Source organism: Anneissia japonica, unplaced genomic scaffold (assembly GCF_011630105.1).
Source record: "Anneissia japonica isolate Jap-2015-1 unplaced genomic scaffold, ASM1163010v1 scaffold640_len1575945_cov177, whole genome shotgun sequence".
NCBI lineage: Eukaryota > Metazoa > Echinodermata > Crinoidea > Comatulida > Comatulidae > Anneissia > Anneissia japonica.
Genome location: NW_022684376.1, coordinates 161677 through 183945, shown reverse-complemented (window position 1 = coordinate 183945; position 22269 = coordinate 161677). Strand labels below are relative to the sequence as shown.

General features: G+C 33.5%; 2 protein-coding genes across 2 annotated transcripts in view; one reads left to right on the top strand and one right to left on the bottom strand.

Moving 5' to 3' along the window:
- Positions 1 to 12442, top strand: part of LOC117105010 — a 32479-nt gene extending 20037 nt beyond the window's left edge. The window contains exons 27-38 of the mRNA XM_033245996.1: positions 91 to 226; positions 1007 to 1110; positions 1515 to 1617; positions 2175 to 2358; positions 3614 to 3689; positions 4106 to 4172; positions 4313 to 4392; positions 7618 to 7747; positions 9204 to 9245; positions 9364 to 9429; positions 10014 to 10053; positions 10960 to 12442. Coding sequence (XP_033101887.1) covers positions 91 to 226; positions 1007 to 1110; positions 1515 to 1617; positions 2175 to 2358; positions 3614 to 3689; positions 4106 to 4172; positions 4313 to 4392; positions 7618 to 7747; positions 9204 to 9245; positions 9364 to 9429; positions 10014 to 10053; positions 10960 to 10970 — 1039 coding nt within the window. The 3' untranslated portion in view covers positions 10971 to 12442. The remainder of the gene's footprint in view (positions 1 to 90; positions 227 to 1006; positions 1111 to 1514; positions 1618 to 2174; positions 2359 to 3613; positions 3690 to 4105; positions 4173 to 4312; positions 4393 to 7617; positions 7748 to 9203; positions 9246 to 9363; positions 9430 to 10013; positions 10054 to 10959) is intronic.
- A 35-nt stretch (positions 12443 to 12477) lies between these two features.
- Positions 12478 to 22269, bottom strand: part of LOC117104870 (cystine/glutamate transporter-like) — a 16044-nt gene continuing 6252 nt past the window's right edge. Inside the window, exons 2-11 of the mRNA XM_033245748.1 lie at positions 18980 to 19455; positions 18606 to 18731; positions 17897 to 17996; positions 17532 to 17576; positions 17190 to 17313; positions 16291 to 16394; positions 15065 to 15161; positions 14160 to 14309; positions 13298 to 13475; positions 12478 to 12764 (exon numbers count right to left, since the gene is read on the bottom strand). Coding sequence (XP_033101639.1) covers positions 12694 to 12764; positions 13298 to 13475; positions 14160 to 14309; positions 15065 to 15161; positions 16291 to 16394; positions 17190 to 17313; positions 17532 to 17576; positions 17897 to 17996; positions 18606 to 18731; positions 18980 to 19448 — 1464 coding nt within the window. The 5' untranslated portion in view covers positions 19449 to 19455 and the 3' untranslated portion in view covers positions 12478 to 12693. The remainder of the gene's footprint in view (positions 12765 to 13297; positions 13476 to 14159; positions 14310 to 15064; positions 15162 to 16290; positions 16395 to 17189; positions 17314 to 17531; positions 17577 to 17896; positions 17997 to 18605; positions 18732 to 18979; positions 19456 to 22269) is intronic.

Below are 22269 nucleotides of genomic sequence, written 5' to 3'. Positions count from 1 at the left end.
ATACAACTGGCACCGTTGCAAAGTTTCATATGAATTTTATTTTGATTTTAATTTTGATTTGGCTAACTCCCATAAAATAATGATGTGTAGGATACCTGGAGTTAATAACAGTGACGGGGCATGGGACAAGGATGGGTGTGACGTCAAAGAGAGCAACGAAAATTATACAACGTGTGACTGCTATCACCTCACCTCGTTCGCAATATTCATGGAGCCGAAGCGCACGGTAAACTTTTAAACTAATAATAATAGAGTTGTCTATACTCTGTTTAACGGACTATTCCCATTGGATATTGCATGTTAAGGTCCTATAAAATGCCAGCTTAAATGCTTGTAAATATACGTGTTTGAGGGTCATGCGCACATTACTTGCTCTAACAATAACAAAGCCTGATTGGTCAAGTTATCAAGTTGATCAAAACTTTGAAAAGGTCAGTTAAAACGGTTTTATATAGGCCTAGGCTCTATTTTACAGACGGAAATGCGAAGCTCCATAATACAACACTATACTAGGAATTTTTACCCTTTTAGGCTTCGATAGAAACATATTGGAAAAATTCATTAGACCTATTAGAATTTTAAAAAATAAACCATGAAACTTGAGGTTGTTGAAATAGGGGCGTAGACCTTGTCCAGATGGAAGTCTGTCTTTTTAGAAGTAAGCTACAGTCCGCCTTTCAATTCGAAAACTCTTCTAATTCTAAGGCCCGCTAAATTGAGACCATTTTTTCATATTTTTCATATCTGTATTTTAATATTAAGGAGCTTTTAATTTGCGCGACTACGTGTCCCTAAAACGGATTTACTCATCCGTGACTTTCTTGCGTTCTTTGCAGAATTAGGTACCGTAGGCCAAACTGCTTTCTAGACGACAACGTAAACTGCGCAGATGAGTTTATGTGACGTCATTGCGTTTATGAGTTTACTGTTGTGCAATTGAATGTTCCCTATTAAAAAGCTCAATACAGAGAGCATTTCTAAAAAAATTATTCACTTATAATTTAAGATTTCCAATGATGATGAAGTCAGAATTACATGGATACTCAGGATATGTTCGGCAGTTTCAATCATCCCATTGACCGTGTTGATTGCCTATTATTTATGCACAAGGTAATGTTACAATTGTGGATAATAGGGGAATTAGGAAGAAACATATGAGGTGTGGGTGGGAGAGCCATAGACAGGTATTTGGTAAAAGTGAAAAATTAAAACATAGCAAGAGATATGGCTTCAAAATTGTGAGGCTTTTGTCCAACAATGGACTGACTAACAGCTGACAGTGATGATGATGTTGATGATGATCATAATGATGATGATGATGATGATGGTAAGAGTGGTGATGATAGCGATGATGATGATCATAATAATGATGATAAGCATGATGTCTAGAACCATGTGGTTCAATTTTCTTGCTTGCCTATTCTGATGCACATTTGCGCATTACGTTATACAAATTATTGTTCATAATGATAATGATGATATGATTTAATAATATAGCAACTGTTCAATTGCAGTCGCCTGAAGACCGTTTTTTACAACATCAACTTGAATCTTTGCCTGGCTGTTGTTTTCAACAGCATAGGCTTGATCGTTTCTGGAATACTGCACGATAACAAGGTATATTAGGCCTTCTTCTTCTTCTATTTATTTATTTGGTGTGATTACCAACTATTTCCAGTGGGGTCCTTTTCTGAAGAGTGTGCTGCCTTCTTTAACGTACACATGGGTCATCCAAAAGACAGTGCGTTTTCGAAACTTGCATTTCAGCCCTCCAGCTGAAACACAAGAATATCTGTGCAGCGATGGGAATTCAACCGAGTGGTTACCACCAGTTTAGCCGACTGAACTATCTGCGGTCTGTCCGCACTATCAAATTTACTTTGACAAAAAGCTGTTGTATGTCCATATATAGTCATGTTGTGGCTATATATGGTCATGATAAGATGTCATTGTGAACATATTTAGACATGTCACGTTTTTTTGTAAAATATAATGTGATAGTCTGGACAGGACTTTAAGCTAGAGTAAATAATAAATCACATAACGAATGTTATGCAAACAATCTCAAAGCGCATAACTATCAGTACTGTTTTTCATTGCCGGTTCCAACGTTTTCTGTTGTTGCTAGAGATTTTTTACCAGACTTTAACTATGTTGCAATGTGTTTATTGCAGACAGCATGTGGGTATGTTGGAGTCTACTTACATACAACATTCCTGTCAGTAATCAACTGGTTACTTGTTGGAGCTATTCATATATACTTTGCGTTTCAAGATAGTGACGGAAATGAAAAAAATGGCAGTAGACAAGTCAACTGCTTTTCAGAAAAATTCAGTCTGTATTTGGTTTCTGGCTGGGGTAAGTTTTTTTTTTAAATCATATTTTTATGCCATTGTTGATCGGGCAGTGTTTATTCAGCTTTAGGCACTAGGGCCAAGGATATGACAAACAGTGAACAGTGAATCACTTTTCAAGTGGCAATCCGTCACAAGACAAACATGCACACACGATGCTCTTCATAAGACTTATCTTATTATGACGCTTAGTGAGTGGATTTGTTTTCGTCGTAAGAGAAAATCCTGTTACCGTGACAAGAATTCAACCCAAGACCCTAAGATTGGAAAACAAACATCCACCCAATATATTCAACTCCACACCATTTAAACAACAAATGTCCACAAACCGTTTTAGATTCTCAACACTGTAAATAGCTTATAATCTATTTAATCAAATTTCTGAAGATAATTTAACTGTATAAAGAATGTTTATTTAACTATATATTTATTTAACTATATCACATGTATATTTATGATTTTACAGTGTAAGATACAACAAATATCTCAGAATTTTAATTTCGACATTAAAGTTAACTTGTATCTTGTATGTTGAATATTCGATTACGCAAAAACCAGGACGGTAAGATGAAGTAATCTGCGCATGCGAATAGGAATTTCATAGACGATTTTAGATCCGTCCTACATTAACGCTGTCGTCAAGTGAAAATTCCTACCACCTGATAATACATGTCTTTATCTTAAAATGAAATTATTGTTTTACCAGTATTTAAGTACTGCGTCCAGTACTTAAATACTGCAATTCTGTTTGGTGTCCTTCATTCAAGAAAGATGTTTGACTTATTGAACGAGTCCAGAGAAGAGCCACAAAATGATCTTGAATATTCAAAGCGACTGAGAAAGTTAAATCTACCATCGTTGTCCTACAGGAGATTACGCCCAGATCTTATCCAAATCTTTAAAATCCTAAAGTGAACGGAGGACTTGTGTATTGAATGCTTTTTTTTCGAGATGGATAGAGAATCAAGAACGAGAGGACATATATTAGAATTCGCAAGCAACACTTCAGTCAAACGTCCGTAAATTTGCATTTTCTGTTCGCTCACTCAACTATGGAACGCATTGCGCTAGGATGTAGTTTCTGCAATTAGGCCTATACCGCAATATGACGTGACCTAACTTACTTTTCTACAATCAAGTAATCAAGTAAATGGTTTTACATGGCTAAAGATTTACATCACTAAATGTGAATTATCCTATAAATATATATAAGTAAATTTATTAAAATAATATTGTTTTTTTTTTATAATAATCTTCAGGGATTCCTATGATGATCAGTGCCACCACATTCGCTGTGACCAGAGACACTGGATATGCAAAGCAAGCCAGAGGACTGTAAGCTATTCTTATTCATAAACAAGCAAGCACATACCTGCACACACACCCGCCCACCCACATACACATACACACAAATAAACAAATAAATAAATAAATAATAACAGTGCTCGAATTGAAACACAGAAGTCATAATATATTTACATAAATTTAAAACGTTAAAGAAGAGAAATTGTCGAGTTCGAAAAAAGTTCCCACATCCCGGGACCTTCTGCAGTCTATCCATGTGGTCCGACGGGTCGAGGAGCTGTCTCTTATACACATCTAGATGTGTATAAGAGACAGGGCCTATATAAATACCACATCTTATCATAATATATTATATTATATCTAAGCACTACCACAAGACGGTTTACAGTTTATCTTTTAAAACCTGTATGAAACATCCAAATTACTAAAATTGTATTTTCTTTCAGTTGTTGGCTGAGCAACCAAGATTCGATTCCATTAGCCTTTACTATCCCTTTGGGAGTTGCTTCATTGGTATGTTATATGTTATTGTCAGTATCATTCTAGACCAGAATAATAAACTAAGGACACTTTAAAAATACGCGTGTCTAAACATTTTTTTTTTTTTTTTTAAGTAATCGAATTAACCGAAGTCCGATCATTATTTTATGCAGATTATATTGCTAGTGGTTTTTGCTGTTACCCGAAACATGACCGACGACTTGCGGCGAATCGACTTTAGTACTAGTTACAGGTTGGTGCTTTTAGTAGAGTCATTTTCATGAGATCCGTGACTAATTTTAGGATACCTTTGTTTCTCGATGGATTTGGCAAGATGGACCAATTTAGATAAAATATAGCTCCTATATACTGGTATCTTTTCAAAGTTGGGACCAGATCTATAAAAGTGAAAAACGCCAATGTTTCTCAACAACGGATCGTCTTGTGGAAAGTTAAAATCTTTTCTTAAATTTACCCCAGTTAATCAGATATATTGGATCTACCTATAAACCAAATTTCAGCTTTGGTACTTAGCTCATGGCTAGATACTATGTTGAAAACTACACATATTTCAACATAATAGGAAATCACAAACAATTTTAAGAGTTGGGTCATTCCATGCCAAACACACAAATGCATTACACCATGACCATGGGTCATAGATTTTTTTAAAAATTTTTTGCCACACTGACTCAGTGATATAGATATATATGTGAACTGAAAACCTGAAATTTTTAGACTCTCCAATTCGTTCACTTTCCTGTAGCGGTATTTTGAAGTTAAGGGGGTGTGGCCCAAAGAAATAAGAATATAATACGAATTCTAGGAAGATTCTATTCATGAATCGAACATGAATATATTCATGAAACAGAATAGAAAGTTTCCAGGAAATAATTTACCATATATTGGCCACAAAAAAGGATGTATGTAATGTCCCAATTGCCATGTGCAATGACTTACTGGCCGTTACCCACAATACAAATTTGATGAGGTTATTATTACCCAGGTTGAAGTTGCACATTAAGAAGTAAACCAGAAATAACTTTAGGTAAATAAATCTGAAATTCATAGAAAATTTAGTGGGTCTATATGACATAGATTTAGAAAATTAAAGCAAAATATTTATATAAAAGTAGGGTATTATTGTTGATAATATGTTAAAAACATGTTTTTAAGGATTTGGAATCAGCAGTAAAAGGTGTCCTACACCACAAAAGGTTAAAGGGGTTGTATGATGATATTAGCATACGAAAATCAAAGTTAATTTGAAGCACACCCCCTTTACGTCGAATTGCCGCTACGGGAAAACGTAAAGGGAATTTGAGTCTCAAAACTTCAGGTTTTTCTATTTACAAGGCCGGAGGGTGCAAAAAATTAAAAATCTATGACCTGTAATGTTGTAATGCATTTGTTGAGAGGCCACGCCCCCTTAACCTCAAACTGCCGCTACAGGAAAACAAATGAATTGGCAAGTCTCAAAATTTCAGGTTTTCAGTTCACATAGATATCTATATCACTGAGACAGTGTCCCAAACAAAATTTAGAAATCTATGACCCTGGTGTAATGCATTTGTTGAGTTGTCATAGAATGACTCAACTCTTAAAAACTTTCGTGATTTCCGATTATGTTACTGTGTAGTTTTCAACATAGTATCTAACCATGAAGGAGCTGAGTACCAAACCTGAAATTTGGTTTATAGGTAGATCTAAATTAACTGGGGTAAATTTAAGAAAAGATTTTAACTTTCCACAAGACGATCTGTTGTTGAGAAACATAGGCATTTTTCACTTTTATAGATCTGGTCCCAACTTTGAATATATGCCATTCAATTTTAATTAATTTGATCAGCCTGCGCTTGCACGTGGCTAGAGACAACTACACTTAGATAATACACCTGTAATATGAGGGGTATATACCCATTCAAATGGAAGCAAGGTGACCTTGAAAATCACAAAAAAAATTTGCATCGTTAAACAAATCGGCTAATTTGAGTGCAGATAACTTCTAAAGGGAAGGGATAACTGTTAATCTAAGGCGATATTTGTGAAATATGGCGACAACTATGTTAGAATACCAAGTTTGACTCTGATAGCTATTACCAATCTCGAGTTATAAGCTTCCAATCCAAAGTTGAGGTAAATTGCGTTTGCACATCTTGAAGAACCACGCCCCATATTTTTGAGGAGTCAATATCTCGAAAACTACATATCCTATGAGGCTAATTTTTTTTTTGTTGGTTTTTCATACAGTGGATCATTTTTTAAGTTTCATCAAAATCTGAGACGGTCATACAGGAATTTCTTTTTAATCTGGTTGATTTGACATGGAATGACCCTACAATAGGTCAAAGGTCAGAATGTACCGTTTCCGGTCACTATTTGAATATTGTTTTCATTAAGGACGAATATAAACATGAATCTTCTGAACAATTTGCAATCAATTGTGAGTCTCTATGACCAGTAGTTACTGAGATATGACATTACAAGGTCAAAGGTCAAACTTTCAAAAACCGCATTTCCCGCCATTTTTTGATAACAAGTTGTATTACAACAAATAGGAACATGCATATTGTGAACAATTTGAGACCAAAATCAAGTCTCTCTGACCAGCGGTTATCGAGATACAAGCGTCCAAATCAACAGGCGGCCATTTTGAAAAACACCCCCAAACGGGACTTTCCCCCAATATCTGGGAGGTATATAGGAGCTATATTTTATCTAAATTGGTCCATCTTGCCAAATCCATCGAGAAACAAAGGTATCCTAAAATTAGTCACGGATCTCATGAAAATGACTCTACTATTTTGTCCGTATTCGAAGTACAAAAAGTTTATGGAAATAAATCCTGAATGCATCTGCCAATCAGCGGTGGTTCCAGAAATTTGCCGACAAGGGATCCGACATATCCGACGGGAGTCTGAAGCAAGGGGCCAACTAGAGCCTCGGTCCTAGTCCGAAATCGAATAAAAATAAATACCTGGTCCCACGGGGAGAGTTTATGGCTTAGTCAAGTCCAAATTTTGCTTTTAGACCATAATATTATAGATATATGGCAATCAAAATAACGTTATTTGGCTAGGCAAATTATTATTTTTTATCTGACGACCTCGTCATGGCGTCGAACGACGGCGGGTTCCTGGCCTGTCCGACGGGTCGAGGAGAGGTACACTGAGTAATTTGATAACTTTTGATCAATGAATTTCAGTTTCCATATATTTAAAAGTTCACATTTTGTGAGAACATTTCATCTAGAATTTTTGTGTAATTACCATTTTTTTCTATGAAAATTCAAAACATTAGATTTTTCAAATGTTCAGTGGTTTTGCTATTTTATTTACTGCGATGAAGTGGATAAAGTGGCTGCTGTTTTTGTTGCTGTGCAGTAATTTTAAACACAATTTACATCGTGAACTAGTTTGGTAATCTATTTGAATGCTAACTTTGCTCTCTTGTTTCTTACACTTGTTTTTTTTTACAGATCTGGTACAAAAGGAGCCTTTTTTCTAACCATTTATTGTTGTGTGACGTGGGCGTTTGGGAATATCGGTCTCTATGGTGACGACAAAATATGGGCAGACTACATTTTTTCCGTATTGATCAGCTTCCTGGTTAGTTAAGCATCTAGAATAAACCATTTTGCTAAGCCTCGTCTCTTGAATATTTTTGGTAAAGTCAAAAATTTGGTCCGGGCCGAAATCGGTCCGGACCGATTTCGGCTTTAAAACTACCTGCCAAATGTAGTCCACATAAGCCAAAATCGGTAAGGTATCTATTTAGTAGTTATAACCTGTATTTTTTAGCGTTGTTCAAATTTGTTTTTAACCAAATGATAGATAAATATCTCATCTCATATTATATAATATTTTTTCATTCGTTGTGTGTGCAATTGAGTTTACAGCCACAAAAATTAGTATGTTATTTTGCTCTTCGCGCCCAGTAAACTCTTAGGTGTAAACGTTAGAAAAGAACTTAAACGTTATGAACTTAAATCGTGTTGGTCCGCTTTATTTTTTACCCTGTTTTGTTTTGGTTGTGCTTGGTTAGCCGCGACGAAATAGTAGAATAATGAGCAATCATTTAAAAAAAAAATTATTGACCCCTTTTATTTTCATGTAATAGAACAACTATTGTATGACCTAATACCACACACAATAATATGGAATATTTAAAGCTAATAAATCAGACTTGTGTTTCATTTTAGGCTAAAAAACCTAGGCCAAGTGACAGGACAACACGGTGTTGTATCAGTTGTTAAGTATGATTTAAACTGCAGAAAGCGCCATTTTGACAATATTTATGAAATGAAAAAAAAACAATGTTGGCTCCTATTATTAATGAATGAATATTGTTGTAAAATATGGGGAGAACTCTTAAATAATCAGTTATATTGAAGTTCACTTAAGTGAGACACTGATCGAAATGATAACATTTTTGGTAATTTTCAACGCTTTTAAAGATACAAGAAACACAAAGTAGAAAAAGTGAAGTGGAACATACTTCATATCTTTAAGGCGTCTCCCGCACTCGGCGCCCTTCTCTTTCCAATAATGACAATTTACTTAAGTTTGTTATCTCCCGCCATGAAATGTGGCGCCGAGAACGGCGGGAGATAAACAAACTTACGTTAGTACAGTATGACTACCAAGCAATCCGATAATACAGTTTTTATCTGTGGAGAATTCTATCTTGTGCTTCTAGTATCTTTGCTTTTACTACGAATTATTTGAAAATTTGTTACAAACTTCATGGACATACAAAATATAGGGATATTGCGTATATATTTATTATCTTTATACTTCAGTCCGTCAAATGTCAAGAAAAATATTTTCTCTTTCTAAATTCGCAAGTAAAAATGATAACTCAGATTTATGCATACTAAGTAAATAATTTAAATATGGATACTTTTTATTACCTCAACCCATACGGCATATCTAAATGATAAAGGAATAAGCCCACTTTTTACGTCTTTTGTAAGTGTTATATTGGTTTGAGTGTATTTATAATCGTGAGTCGTAGTATACTGTGGTTGGTAAGTTTAATAACTATTTTTTAATCTGTTTCCAGGGCGTTGCAATTTTTTGCATCCAAGGATTTCTTAACAAGGAGGTAAAATATATATATATATTTTTTTATTTAATGCATTCTTTTTATTGATTACATTGATTAGATTCATTCGATTATTACAATTTCATGATTTTTATACAAGAATTTGGTTTGATAACAGGTGAATGCAATTTTGTGTTGGCTGGATCCCGACATAGAACTGACGGAAATACAAAAGATAGATATTGTAAGTAATCTTGTAAATCAGGTTGGTTTTATATTATGTATATTGATTTTAACATACTATTTATTATAAAATAGGCCCTACTACAATTTCTATCCAGTGTTGTTATTGAGGAAAATTCTATCGTGAGCCTATTTTTGAGCCAATATTCGCTAAAAGTATAGAATATATAAGTAAATACGATTGGCCTACAACGGAAAAGAATGAACTTGATTAATGGTAACACAAAATATACCTAATGAATAATGCATCCTGGGGTAGGAAAGTTAATCCACTAATGTTTAAGTGACCCGTGTTTTACAATTTCGAACCGTGTTCAGTTTCTTGAAATATGGGCTAGGCAAATAAGTCAATTAGTAGTTCGAACCGCGCTTGCCCATATCAAGGTCAACAAGCATACACACACAACATGGTTATGTCCATTGACCTCGATTGACCATTGATACGGGCATGCGCAGTTCGAACCACGAATTTGGCTCATTAAAATTGGTATAATTAGAATGAAACAATTACTTAAGTTCAATGGTTTTAAGACTTACAATCCAGTATTATTTATTGAATCTTATTGTATTGTATTTACATCCTAGAAACCCGACCCTGCTGAACGGGTCCAGCCGAAGTACGTATGTAAGTACAGCTACAATTGATGTTATTTCATTCTATACATATGTGATGATAAAGTCTATAGAACCGTAAAGGTTACTGTGCAAATAAGCCATCTCATAATTTCAACAGTACATAAAGATGTATAATATGCTTCAGTCATGCACAATGAAGAAAACTTCTGTAATTTTAATTATATATTGCAAATGTTTGTTAGTTTATATACCTAGACATCTAACTTATTCATGAGCAGTTTCAATAACCATTCGCATAGCTTGCAATTGTTTCAACTAAGTTGAAAGTGTATGCTTATAGTATTTTATATTATGTCTTTATGCCTGACCTTTGAATTAGCCATGCGCAGTTTAAACAATAACATTCGCGTAGTTGCAATTGCATATGACCATGTTGAAAGTGCATACGTATAGTATATAATATATGTCTTGACCTTTTATGTCTTGACCTTTGACTTAGTTAAGTGCTGTTGAAACTACATTAAGGCCTATAATTCCACGTCAAATACAATGGGTTGTGTTTTTTTGGAACAGATTCCTGTGAGATGAATTGCATTATGAAATGGGTTATATAAATTGTGGTCATTCGTTGCCTATGTAGGAAATATTACGAGTCGCTATGAATCCTCAGATTGATCATTTGTACGATCCTCTTCATAAGTAGTTTATACAACTTAGCTAACCAGTTGAAGTTAGCTAGGTAACTAGTAGCGTTTGCTGATCTCCCTATACATTTTAGGTATATCTCAATCTATAGAGGGCAGCAAATACTATACTAACAAATTTCAGATCACAATCTTGCTAATTGTCTTAAAACTTTTGTTAGGTGCACATTTACGAGTTTGTTAACTAAAAAACATTTTTTTACATGATAATGCGCAATTAAAACTACAAGAGTAATTGTTTTCTCTTTCAGATCATCCTTAATGGACATCGCCCTCCTGGAAGCTTTCTCTGTTAGATTTGTAGGCCTATAGATTGGCCTACACCAAAGGCATGTAGAATGAGCCGTCATTGTTATAGATAAAACAGTAGTATTATAAATCAACGTGATCTATTTCACTAATGATTGATCATAGTAAAATAAATATATTCAAAAGCATTTTACTCAGTATAAATCAATATTGTTAATGTTTTTAAAATCTATATATTTTAATCGATATTACAAAATATTTGCATTAGGTAACCATATTAAACATAAATGTTTCTTGTTCATACAATACAATGTTATGATATTCAATTTAGAAATACACACAAAAACGAACAATGTTGGGCAAATGATGTCAAACAGATCTTATGTACAATTGGATATGGTGGTATAGTGTATATTAAATACGATTAATAAATATTGAACGTCAAATATTGGAAGGTTACATCATACACAAATAATCCGTATAAATTTTGTTAATGTATACCAAAAATATCGGTCTTATATATAAGTTAGGAAACTACTTTTAAACGTATTTAGATGCATTCCAACTTATAATTTAACTTTACTAAGAAGATAAACTTTATATTGGAATAAATTGGATATTTGTGTATTATTATACAGTGTACAGTGTATTATTTGGGCCAGAGATCTATATGATCAGTACAATTTCCTTTGATTTGTTCCCTTGGACTTGTTCCAAGGAAGAAGTATAACTAGTGATCATGCCCTTGTATACTATTCCATAAAATAACGTTCAGCATTTATTGTTATTTGTTACGTAATAATTTGTTATTAGTTAGCTTTGATATACTAAACAATTGTCGTGTAAATCCTTCGTAAGTTTGCCTATCATATTCCTGTATTTTTCCGTCTTCGTAAGAGTAAAGAGTATAAATATTATAGGAAAAATTTCTCGCCGATTAAATAAACGAACGGTAGTGGATAAAGACAATTTGATTTCTTGCATCCATTCGTAGAAGCCTTATGAAGATAAGCTTAACTGAGAGTCTCTACAGATGGGTATCTCCGACTTTGAATTTAACAAAGATTGAAATATGTTAACTATAGACACAATGTATACATAAAGACCAACCTGAAAACGTAAAATTTAATTTAATAATACTCTTTGGTACGTCTGAAATATAGAGTTATAGTCTTACTCAAAAAAAGGTTGTAGTTTTTAATATATTTTGTAAAACAAAATCAACTAAAACTAATTTTTCCGTATGATCTACAATAATTTACATATATTATTCATATATAAATAAACTGTTTGCTGTTTGTATTCATGATTTATACAATGCTATGCATACATATAATTTAATTCAAAAAACATTTAGAGACTTCTGTAGTCGTTTAAAATGCTTGCTCAAAATCAAGGCGTGTCATATTATAGATATTTTCAGTGGCTGAAGAACTACGAATAAGCAAAAGTCCTCTTTGAAATACTGTAATTGTATTAAATGTTAATATATGTATGTATATATTTAAAGAATAGCCACAACATTGCTATTGATCCATAACACAAAGGCATACATTAGGAATCCTATTCTAATCCAGCTAATAAGAATTATGTATTTTCGAAAATACGTTTGCTTTACATATGAAACATTCGCTATGATAAAACTACATAACCATTAACAACTACAAAATTTCCAAAGTAAAAAGGTAAAAATTTGACGCCGTGTGTAATGCAGCAATCTTACGTTTGTTCTGATTTTAAATATGCTTATCAGGTTCGTCCGATTCCACAACTAGGAGTAGCATTTGAAAGAATCGTGTACAATTCTCTGCGAGAAGAAAAATACAGAATGATGGATGCATTTATCTTGGTTTTTTAATAAAAAAAAAATATTCAAAGTAAAATAATCAGGCCAAAATGTAAAAACTGCAAGCGTAGTTGTATTTCATTTCTTTAGGCACGAGGGCCAAGGATATGCCAATAAGTGAACTTAATCACTGTCCTACGTGGCATATCCATTTAACAAAAGGGGACTTAATGGACCAGTACACAGGGGTAACCCCTACTCTTCTCGAATGATGTACCGGGTTCTTTAAAGTGCACACGAGCCAAATGCGTACACTGGGCCTACGGATAAGTCCTTATCCGAGAAGACTTGTTCCACCACCGGAACCATTGGCGAGTGAGCCGTTCGAACCAACGCCGATATTAGAGCTAAAGGTCACGGTGCCCCTGACTTAACCACTCGGCCAATCAACTCGCCTTAATTACATTGTAATACAGTCAGTAGCGTTGATATCTTTAAATTACATATTTCCTAAACAGTTAAGTTTTGTAAGGGGTATAAGCTATATCACCTACCTGCAGCACGAGTCAGTAACGGCGGTTTTGAACGCGATTTAACACCAATCAAGTACACAGGAACCCCAGATAACATTATCAATGCACCAGCACCACAATTCTTTGGCGATGTGTACAGGGCCACGGAAACAACAAAGACCGAAAATAAGGTGAAAATGATCGGCATAAAAAGAGGAACCTGAAAATATATATTATGTATAGCAAAAATATAAAAATACTTTAAAGTAACGCCTCACCAGGGAACAGCGAAATTTCACTGTTCCCTGGTTTCACTAATAAATTCAGGGGCTTTTCCCTCTTTCCCTGTGAAAAAGTGAAAAAGATAACAATTGATGAGAAAGATTGTGTTAGTAGTTGGGTGCAAATCCCCAAAAACATGGCCTTTTTGTATTCAGAAGCGTAATTTAAACGATTGTTATAGAAATTACAACTTTTTGGGGGGGGGGGGGGGTAAGAGGTAATCTGGATTTTCATTGGGTACTATAATGTATTAATCAGCAGAAAAACGACGATATATAATTAATGAATTATTGTAAGCCTAATTATGACATTCACAATAATTTATGCAATGAAAATGATGTTGAACAAACGGTTTTGGTCGACTTTCTTGACCCGGCCATTTACCGGTTGTTTTGAGTTTTCTGGCACCTACAGATATAGCCCAATTTTGGCAAAAAATGCAAAGAGGCGTTGTCGAAATTGAACAGTTTATTGATCCTGTGATTTTCCAGCTGTTTGTGGTCTCTGGCGCCCACGGACTACAAAAATACTATTTATGTCTCTTAAATCCTAGTTTTAAATAATATTAATAATTATAGGCTCAATTATGATATAACATATTATTAAAATACCTTTTACTTACCTTATATGGTCTTTCCATCTCTGGGCATCGAATTCGTAGATACGGAACAGTACTTACAACAAGACCGAGAAACAACCATCTTGAAAAGCTCAAATAGTAGATGATACTGTAGATGTTATCAGCACATAGCGTCAATGTTGATATCAACAACTACAAAGATAATAAGAATTAAAACAACAATGATGATGATGAAGATGAGGCCTGGGCCTATAATGAGAAAATAAAGCCGACCCGACCGACCCACCCTGACTCCTAAGTGTCACTGTGCGTGCGCAAACATGACTCTATAGCCTAAATTCATGGCCTAATAATAATAAAAACAACAGTAATATGAAATACTGATTACAGTATATTAACACAAATAATAATAATAATAATAATAATAATAATAATAACAATGATGATGATGATGATGATGATAATAATAATAATAATAATAATAATAATAAAAATAATAATAATAATAATAATAATAATAATAATAATAATAATAATAATTCATTGGTTTCTATGGATAAATTGCAGATGTTTTTTACAATAAAACATTAGTGTGATATGACCAGAGCTTATTATGTTTCATGTAATTAACTGTTCCCTGGTTTTATGCACCTAGACGGTGACGCCTCGAGTTATTAGATGACACAATGCACTCCCTCTTGGCGGGGAACACTGGACACCCGCCGGGGTGTGAGACAATTATTTTGTCTATAAAAGAGCATTTTTACAGTTTGAGAGTGCAATTTCCGGGCATCTAAAAGTGTATATTCAAACAGTGGGGTTGAGGTGAATGAATCATGAACCCCTCGTCCGGTATCTTGGACCCTTTCGTGAATATGTACACTTCATCTGATTATTTCTGCCCAACAATTCATTTATCAATTCACTGGTCTAGCTGATAAACTAACCATTAGGATACCGACGGGAGCGGGAGTCTTGTTTCTGATTTGAATCATAGAAAATAATGAAGGTAAATACCCTTCTCTTGATGCTACAAAATACCTCCTGTAATATAAAATATAATTAATTAAATGTGAATATAAATATTCTGAAATACTATAATAATAATAATAATAATAATAATAATAATTATTATTATTATTATTATTATTATTATTATTATTATTATTATTATTATTATTATTATTATTATTATTATTATTATTAATATTATTCTTATTAGCTCCCAGAGTAGCGAAGCTTTGGGGAGGCTAATGTTTTTGTCTATATGTTCTTCTTCATGTTGTCGTTGTCGTTCTCGTCAATGTAGCTGTAGTCGCTGTCGTTGTTGTTCATTTGTTTGTTACGATAACTAAAGTTTGGTAAGTCCTATTGGTTTCAAACTTGGCAGAATGCTAGATGGTAATAAGAAGACGGAGCCTGTTGTTTTTGGTACATGTGTAAATATGTGCTCATTTGCATAATTACTATTTCGCTAATCGGGCAATTTAGGCTGGTTACCACGATAACTAAAATTTGGTAAATCCAATTGGTTTCAGACTTGGCAGAATGCAAGATGTAATAAGAAGACGGATCCTATTGTTCTGGTACGTGTATGAATATGTTAATTGCTCATTTGCATATATAATTAATATTTCACTAATCAGGTAATTTATGCTAGTTATCACAATAACCAAAGTTTGGTAAGTCGAATTTTTTTTTCAAACTTACCAGAATGCAAGATAGTAATAAGAAGACTGAGCATATTTTTGTTTTTGGAAAGTGTGTAAATTGCCCCAAATGTACATCATAATTGCCCCAAAAATTCCAATTACGTGAAATTTTAATATTTTTCATGTGGTTGTCGTTGTCACTAATGTAGTAAATTGTTTGCTAGAACGATAATGATAAAAAGTATATTACAGTATCATATCATAATGACATTTATTATAGTCATTATCTTAAATCACCACAATGTTTTGCGAAGTGTTAAATATCATCATCATCTTCCTTTACTGTGCACCTGAAAATACGTTTCCGTAAGTTAATTTAATGTGGGAAATTTTCCAATTGGGCTTTGAATGACGTACGTTATAAAAAATAACAGTACTGTTAAACAATGTTTCCTACAAACTTTTTTTGCTACTTTAAAAAGAAAAACAGACAGATTACAAGCCCACATTTCCAGTCTTACCTTGAGGTTCCTAGCGTGCTTCCGTTGATGGATCCAATGCATGATATTGCAACACAAATAGAAATTATCCAACTTACATTGCCGTTTATTTTGGCAGTAAAATCCTTGAAATAAAGTTATTAATAAAAAAAAAAGTTCACTATATCAAATTTAAAACTTTAAGCATATGGAATATTTAAGTTATTTCTTATTTAATTAAATAATATGGCTAGTATTCCTAGCAGTGGTAGCGACTCATCCCAGCCCCCACCCCACCCCCGGGCGGGTTAAATATTTTTAAAATATAATTTGCCTATCAAAATAACGTTATTTTGATTGCCAATCTCTACTATTGTGGTCTAAAAGCACAATTTGAATCACACTAAGTCATAAAAACTTTCTCCATGAAATCTAAGAGGGATTTTTTTCATTCCGGCCCCTTGGTCGGACCCCTGTCGGATATGTCGGACACCTTGTGGGAAAATTTCTGGAGTCACCGCTGATTCTCCATGAAATCTAAGAGGGGCATTTTTTTTATGATGATCGGTTTTGCGCAATTCTGATAGTCAAAGTGACAGACAGTCATATATTGATATATACGTAATAGTTCTGGTTATCTAATGCACAATGATATTTATTTCATTCACTATCAGCAGCAAGTAATTCGCCAATTACAGGATGGATTTTTTATAAACCATGTACCATTATGGTTCTTGAGGAATATGGTTGTTTTAATCGTGAGAAAAATTCCTGCTGTTTGAAGGCCCAGGACATTGAGATTAGAAGGCAAGCTAAACAACACCCATTATTTTCGGTGAATTTTTTGATGGAATATCTGGCCTACCTTATTTCATTTTTGCATATAGGCGTTCAGACAATTAATTTGAGAGTTGAAACTACGTACGTGTGCACAAACTTACCAACGCCACAGCCTCGGACGCTCGTATCTCACTTGGTGTAAGAACGATGAAATATGCCACGTTGACACAAAAGTAAATTATTATGATGGTTACCATAGAAACCGTTATGGAAAGTGGAATATTTCTGGGGTAAGATAAGATTATGACAGTGAAATAAACTATTAAAATCGTTAATCTGCAAAACACATACAATAAAATATCACAATAAAAATATCAGAATCAGAATGTTTATTATGACCTTCAAGAAGAATTACAATTTTAAAATTTAAACGGTATATAATCATAACCAATATTTAACAATTTCCCTAAGATTGATATTAGAAATAATACTTATTTAGTTACCTTCGTGGGCGCACAATTTCTTCCGTCAGTTGGGGAAGATTCTGCCTATTTAAAAAGTGAAATGACTTGAATTATAGGACTATATTTAATCATGATTTAATCAACATTGACCTAGTAAATGATGTATTTTCTATGTTCAGCTAATGTTTAATTTGATTTATTTCGATACTATACATGAGAAGAACATACAACATGAATTGTTTACTTTGTATATTCAAATAATACGTTATCAGCAGCGACTGAAGGAGATGGAAGACCATGTGAAGAGGTTCCTCGCCAAGAATCAAGGGTATTTTCATCAATCACGAAATAAGTAATGGAATTTGATTTAGAAAATATTCAGTAATTTAAGAATGAATACCTACCAACCAGAATACGCATAAAGACCGGAGTAAAATGCTAATGATAATCCTCCAACATTGACGTCAACGCTTCTAAATGGTTCTTTCAGGTTATCGTATTTTCCTAAAACATTTTTTCGAACAAAAAATATTTTAATGAGTGTGTGTTGTGCCATAATCACAATAATCATTATCATCATAATTATTATTTTCATTATCATTATCATCAATATTATCGTCATCATTATCACAATCATGATTATCAGTATTATTACCATCATCATCATTGTCAATATCACTATCATTACCTCCCATAGTTGATGATGATAAAGTTTTTTTTTTTTTTAATTTTCGTTTTCAGTCCATGCCTAAAACCTTTCTCAGTATTCGTGTTGTTCCTAGTAGTCCTAGTCTGCATTGTGTCCGTTCTAATGCTAATCTAGGTTACCCTTAACAAAGAAGCTCTGTCCAGATTATGAAATTTTCTTTAACAAAAAATTGTTGTATGTCCATATAAATAGTCATGTGTGCCTATATATGGTCATGATGTGATGTCAATATGGCCATATTAAGATATGTCACATTATTTTGTCAAATAAAATGTGATAGTCTTGACATGGCTTAATGATCTTATTACGATTATATATATATATATATTTCACCTATTATTTATTTACTAATATCTTTAGCCAGGATGACACAATACATAGTATATTTTGGTGTAAAAACGTACCTTTGCATAGAAGAACTATGCCTACTGCTATGCCCACACAAAGACAGAGTACCTTAATGGACGTAAAGAACTTCTGAGCACCTGATGTCCATCGAACGCTTACACAGTTTAGGTAAAAAATGATGACTATTGGGAAGCAAAATAATTAGAATTACTACTACTACTACTACTGCTGCTGCTGCTGCTGCTGCTGCTGCTAATAATAATAATAATAATACTATATGATAGTAATTAAAAATTTTACCAATACAGTTTTATCATTTTGATTACTATGATATCATGGTTGTGTATTATTTTCAGTATATCTAGCATAATTCATCATTAATTATTCTATTAATATGCTATATTTTGAGTAATTGATATCTTTAACGTACACAACAATGCTGCTGCTAAAAGACGAACCGCCAGGGCTGGTAATTCTTCACATCCGCTTGAGAAAGGCCGCAAAATATATGTCGCGGCCGTTATCGCCAACACGGCAGTGCTGGCCGTTCTGGTTGCAAGAAGCGACGTCCACACGTTCAAAAACGCCACCAATGGACCATATGTATTCAACAAATATGTGAAGTCGCCACCAGACTTCGGACAACTTGTAGCAAGTTCGCAGTAGCTTAAAGCACCAAAAACAGACACTATGCCACATGCTACCCAGATGACTAGACTCAAGCCGACACTATCAATTTGTAGCACGATGCCTTTTGGTGATATGAATATTCCAGAGCCGACCACTGTACCTACAGTGATAGCTATCGATGCAAATAGACCTAATTGTCGAGCGAGAACATTTTTGTTTTCTATTGTTTGTTCCTCCTCTGCCTCCTCCAGTCGCAATACACCTTCCATTTCTAACCTGTTTTTCATAACAATAAATATATTATTAATTATTTGAGGGAGCCCCGATTTATAAAGGTGAAAATTTACGGTTCATCTGTGACCTGCTGCTGATAATACATTATTGAAATATATCAGCCGTCCGATGAATAATGAAATTTTTCTTGCTTTCCAAAATGTTTAGCAAGTAAAGTGTAAATGTAAGATAATTCATCTATCAACCTGGATACTATCGAGTATTAAGCATAACATTTATGCCGGAATAGGGTGGTTGATTTTGTCAGACGATGAGGGCACGATTCTTTGCCATGGGGTATAGAGGGCGTATGATTGTTTGATGGACCAAACAAAGAACATAAAATAATGATTCAACACTTTAAAGAATCCAGTATTGCATAGAGTTGTTATTAGATCTGCTAGAGCTACACTCACACAATTATTATTGTTATTATTAGGCCTATTATTTCAATAATTCGACTTCCTTGACTTATTAGGCCTTTAGAAATACTACTCTACACATGAAAATTGTAATTAGTTGGCGCGCTGTGATTTATGACGTCCCTGTTTTTCGAAAAGACAATAGACCGATTCGGTGATGTTTGTTTACAGCTGATCACGTGACACAAATTGGGTAGACCATAGAAAACATTACAGTAGAGTACAGGAAAAGATAATTTTATGATCGCAAAAAAAAAAAAAAGAAAGAAAGAAAAGGAAAAAAATTATCGTCAAAAAAGGTTATTTTCGGGCGTCTACAAAACAATAATTTCGCGTGGGTATGACCCCAGAACCCCTAGGATGATGTTATCACAATCGGCCCTACCTTCGGTCCCATCCCATTTAGACGTCTCTGAATCCGCCCCTGATTTAAAGAAGAAGTGAAAAGTTTGAATAAAAAGCAAGGTCAAGTTCCGAGAAATTTGAAAAAAATTCTTAAAATTCACCCTTTGAACATAAAAGAAAATAATGGAATCACCCGTTTCCTTGTGTCTACAACAGATGTCATTGTATGCACTCTGTGGAGTGACTGCTCTAGTTACCACTTGCCTCGACCAAGGGCGTTATGTATTCACCCCTGTATGTACAGTATGTATGTCTGTCTGTCTGGCAACGAAATGTTAAAGACTAACAGTTTTGTAGATCAAATAATGATACTTACTAAAGTGTTGCCGAAAGTTTAAAGTACTATTGTAAATGATAATTCTAGCATTGTTATATGTAAATAGGCCTAATTATTATACTAATATTAATAACAATAATTGTAAAATACAAATATAATACATTATATATTACACGCTTCACTTTTTTTTTCTTTTATTTATTTTTTTTATTTCAGTAATTTCAAGGCAAAACATACCAAAAATTTACAGTTAAAAACAACACACAAAACCATGAAGACGAAAAAGTTTCTAATGCTTAATATGGTAGGTAATTAATGATATAGTTAAGTAATGGGGGTTAATATATTCCATCTATCATTGAAGTCGGTTAATTTAAAATTTGAATGATAAATATATTTTTCCAAGAGAAGGTATTCTTTAAAAAAATTTAAAACACCAGCAAGTTTTAAAGGAAATTTTATAAATTCTATAGCTGTGTAAATATAATATTTTATTAAAATAAGTAACACATTAATGATAGATGGATTTCAAAACCAAAGAGGATTATTTCATATGTAAATTTAAAATACAGCCCTAATTGTTGAAATAATAACTGTTCAAACTTTTTCCAAATTGGACAATTGCATAACTATGGTTTCAGGTTCTAAATTACAAAAATCTGTAATTCCAATTTCAAAAAGGAAGCTATTGGTTTTTTTTTTTAAATATTATTCAAAATTCTATATTGGAACCATCTAAGTTTAGTGTCCTGTCTACATAAGAAATTGTTTATATAGGCTTTTTTTTCATTCCTTATCAGTTAATCAAAAATCATTTTACTGGACCATTTCTCTAGTGCCTTACTGTTATATTGTTCTTTATTTATTTTTTAACTTTTATTAGCTCAACATGGAATATTTGCCAACCTTTTTTTTTATACTGTAACAAGGATCCATATACGATAGACCGAAGCGGACAATTTAAATTGCTATCAAGGTCTGTAGTTGTGACCACGCATGGAATAAAGCATTTCTTATACTCAGACACTAATTTTTTTCATTTTCACACCTCCATTTTATTAGTTCTTAGAAAGCTAATCGTTTCTGGACCTTTTGCCAAATAAACTTATATATAATTTTATTTAGTTCTTTCTTCATATTGTCACTTGGATCTGGTTTGATTTTTTAACTCAATCAAACTTTAATGATCGTTTAATATTATTACAAGAATTCATAATCTCTAGTTTATTCTGCAAGATATAAACATAGTTCAACATAGGATGTATCTGTTTGGCTCGTTGTCTTAGCAACGGCATACTTCTAATTAATTCAAGTGTGACGAACAATATCGAGTATTAATGCTTGCTATTAATAATTGTTCTGAAAGGACTGTTGTTGTTTTTGAAATTTCTGCAGATATTATTCTCGAAGACGATTGAAGCAACTCAATCGAAACGTCGAGATATTCTCAACCAACAACAACAGTCCTTTTCAGAAATATCTATGTGGTGTACAGCAAGCATTATATATTATTACTTCGCCATACAAACCTTTGAACAATAATATTGGGTATCCAAAACTATTGATCATAGGCGTAGATCCCGGGGGGGATGGAGGGGATATATCCCCCCAATATTTGACAAGGGGGGGATGGTCCATTGAATCATCCCCCCAATATTTTGACTATGTATGGGATAAAATGGAGCTTTACACACTTCAAAAGACTGTCACAGA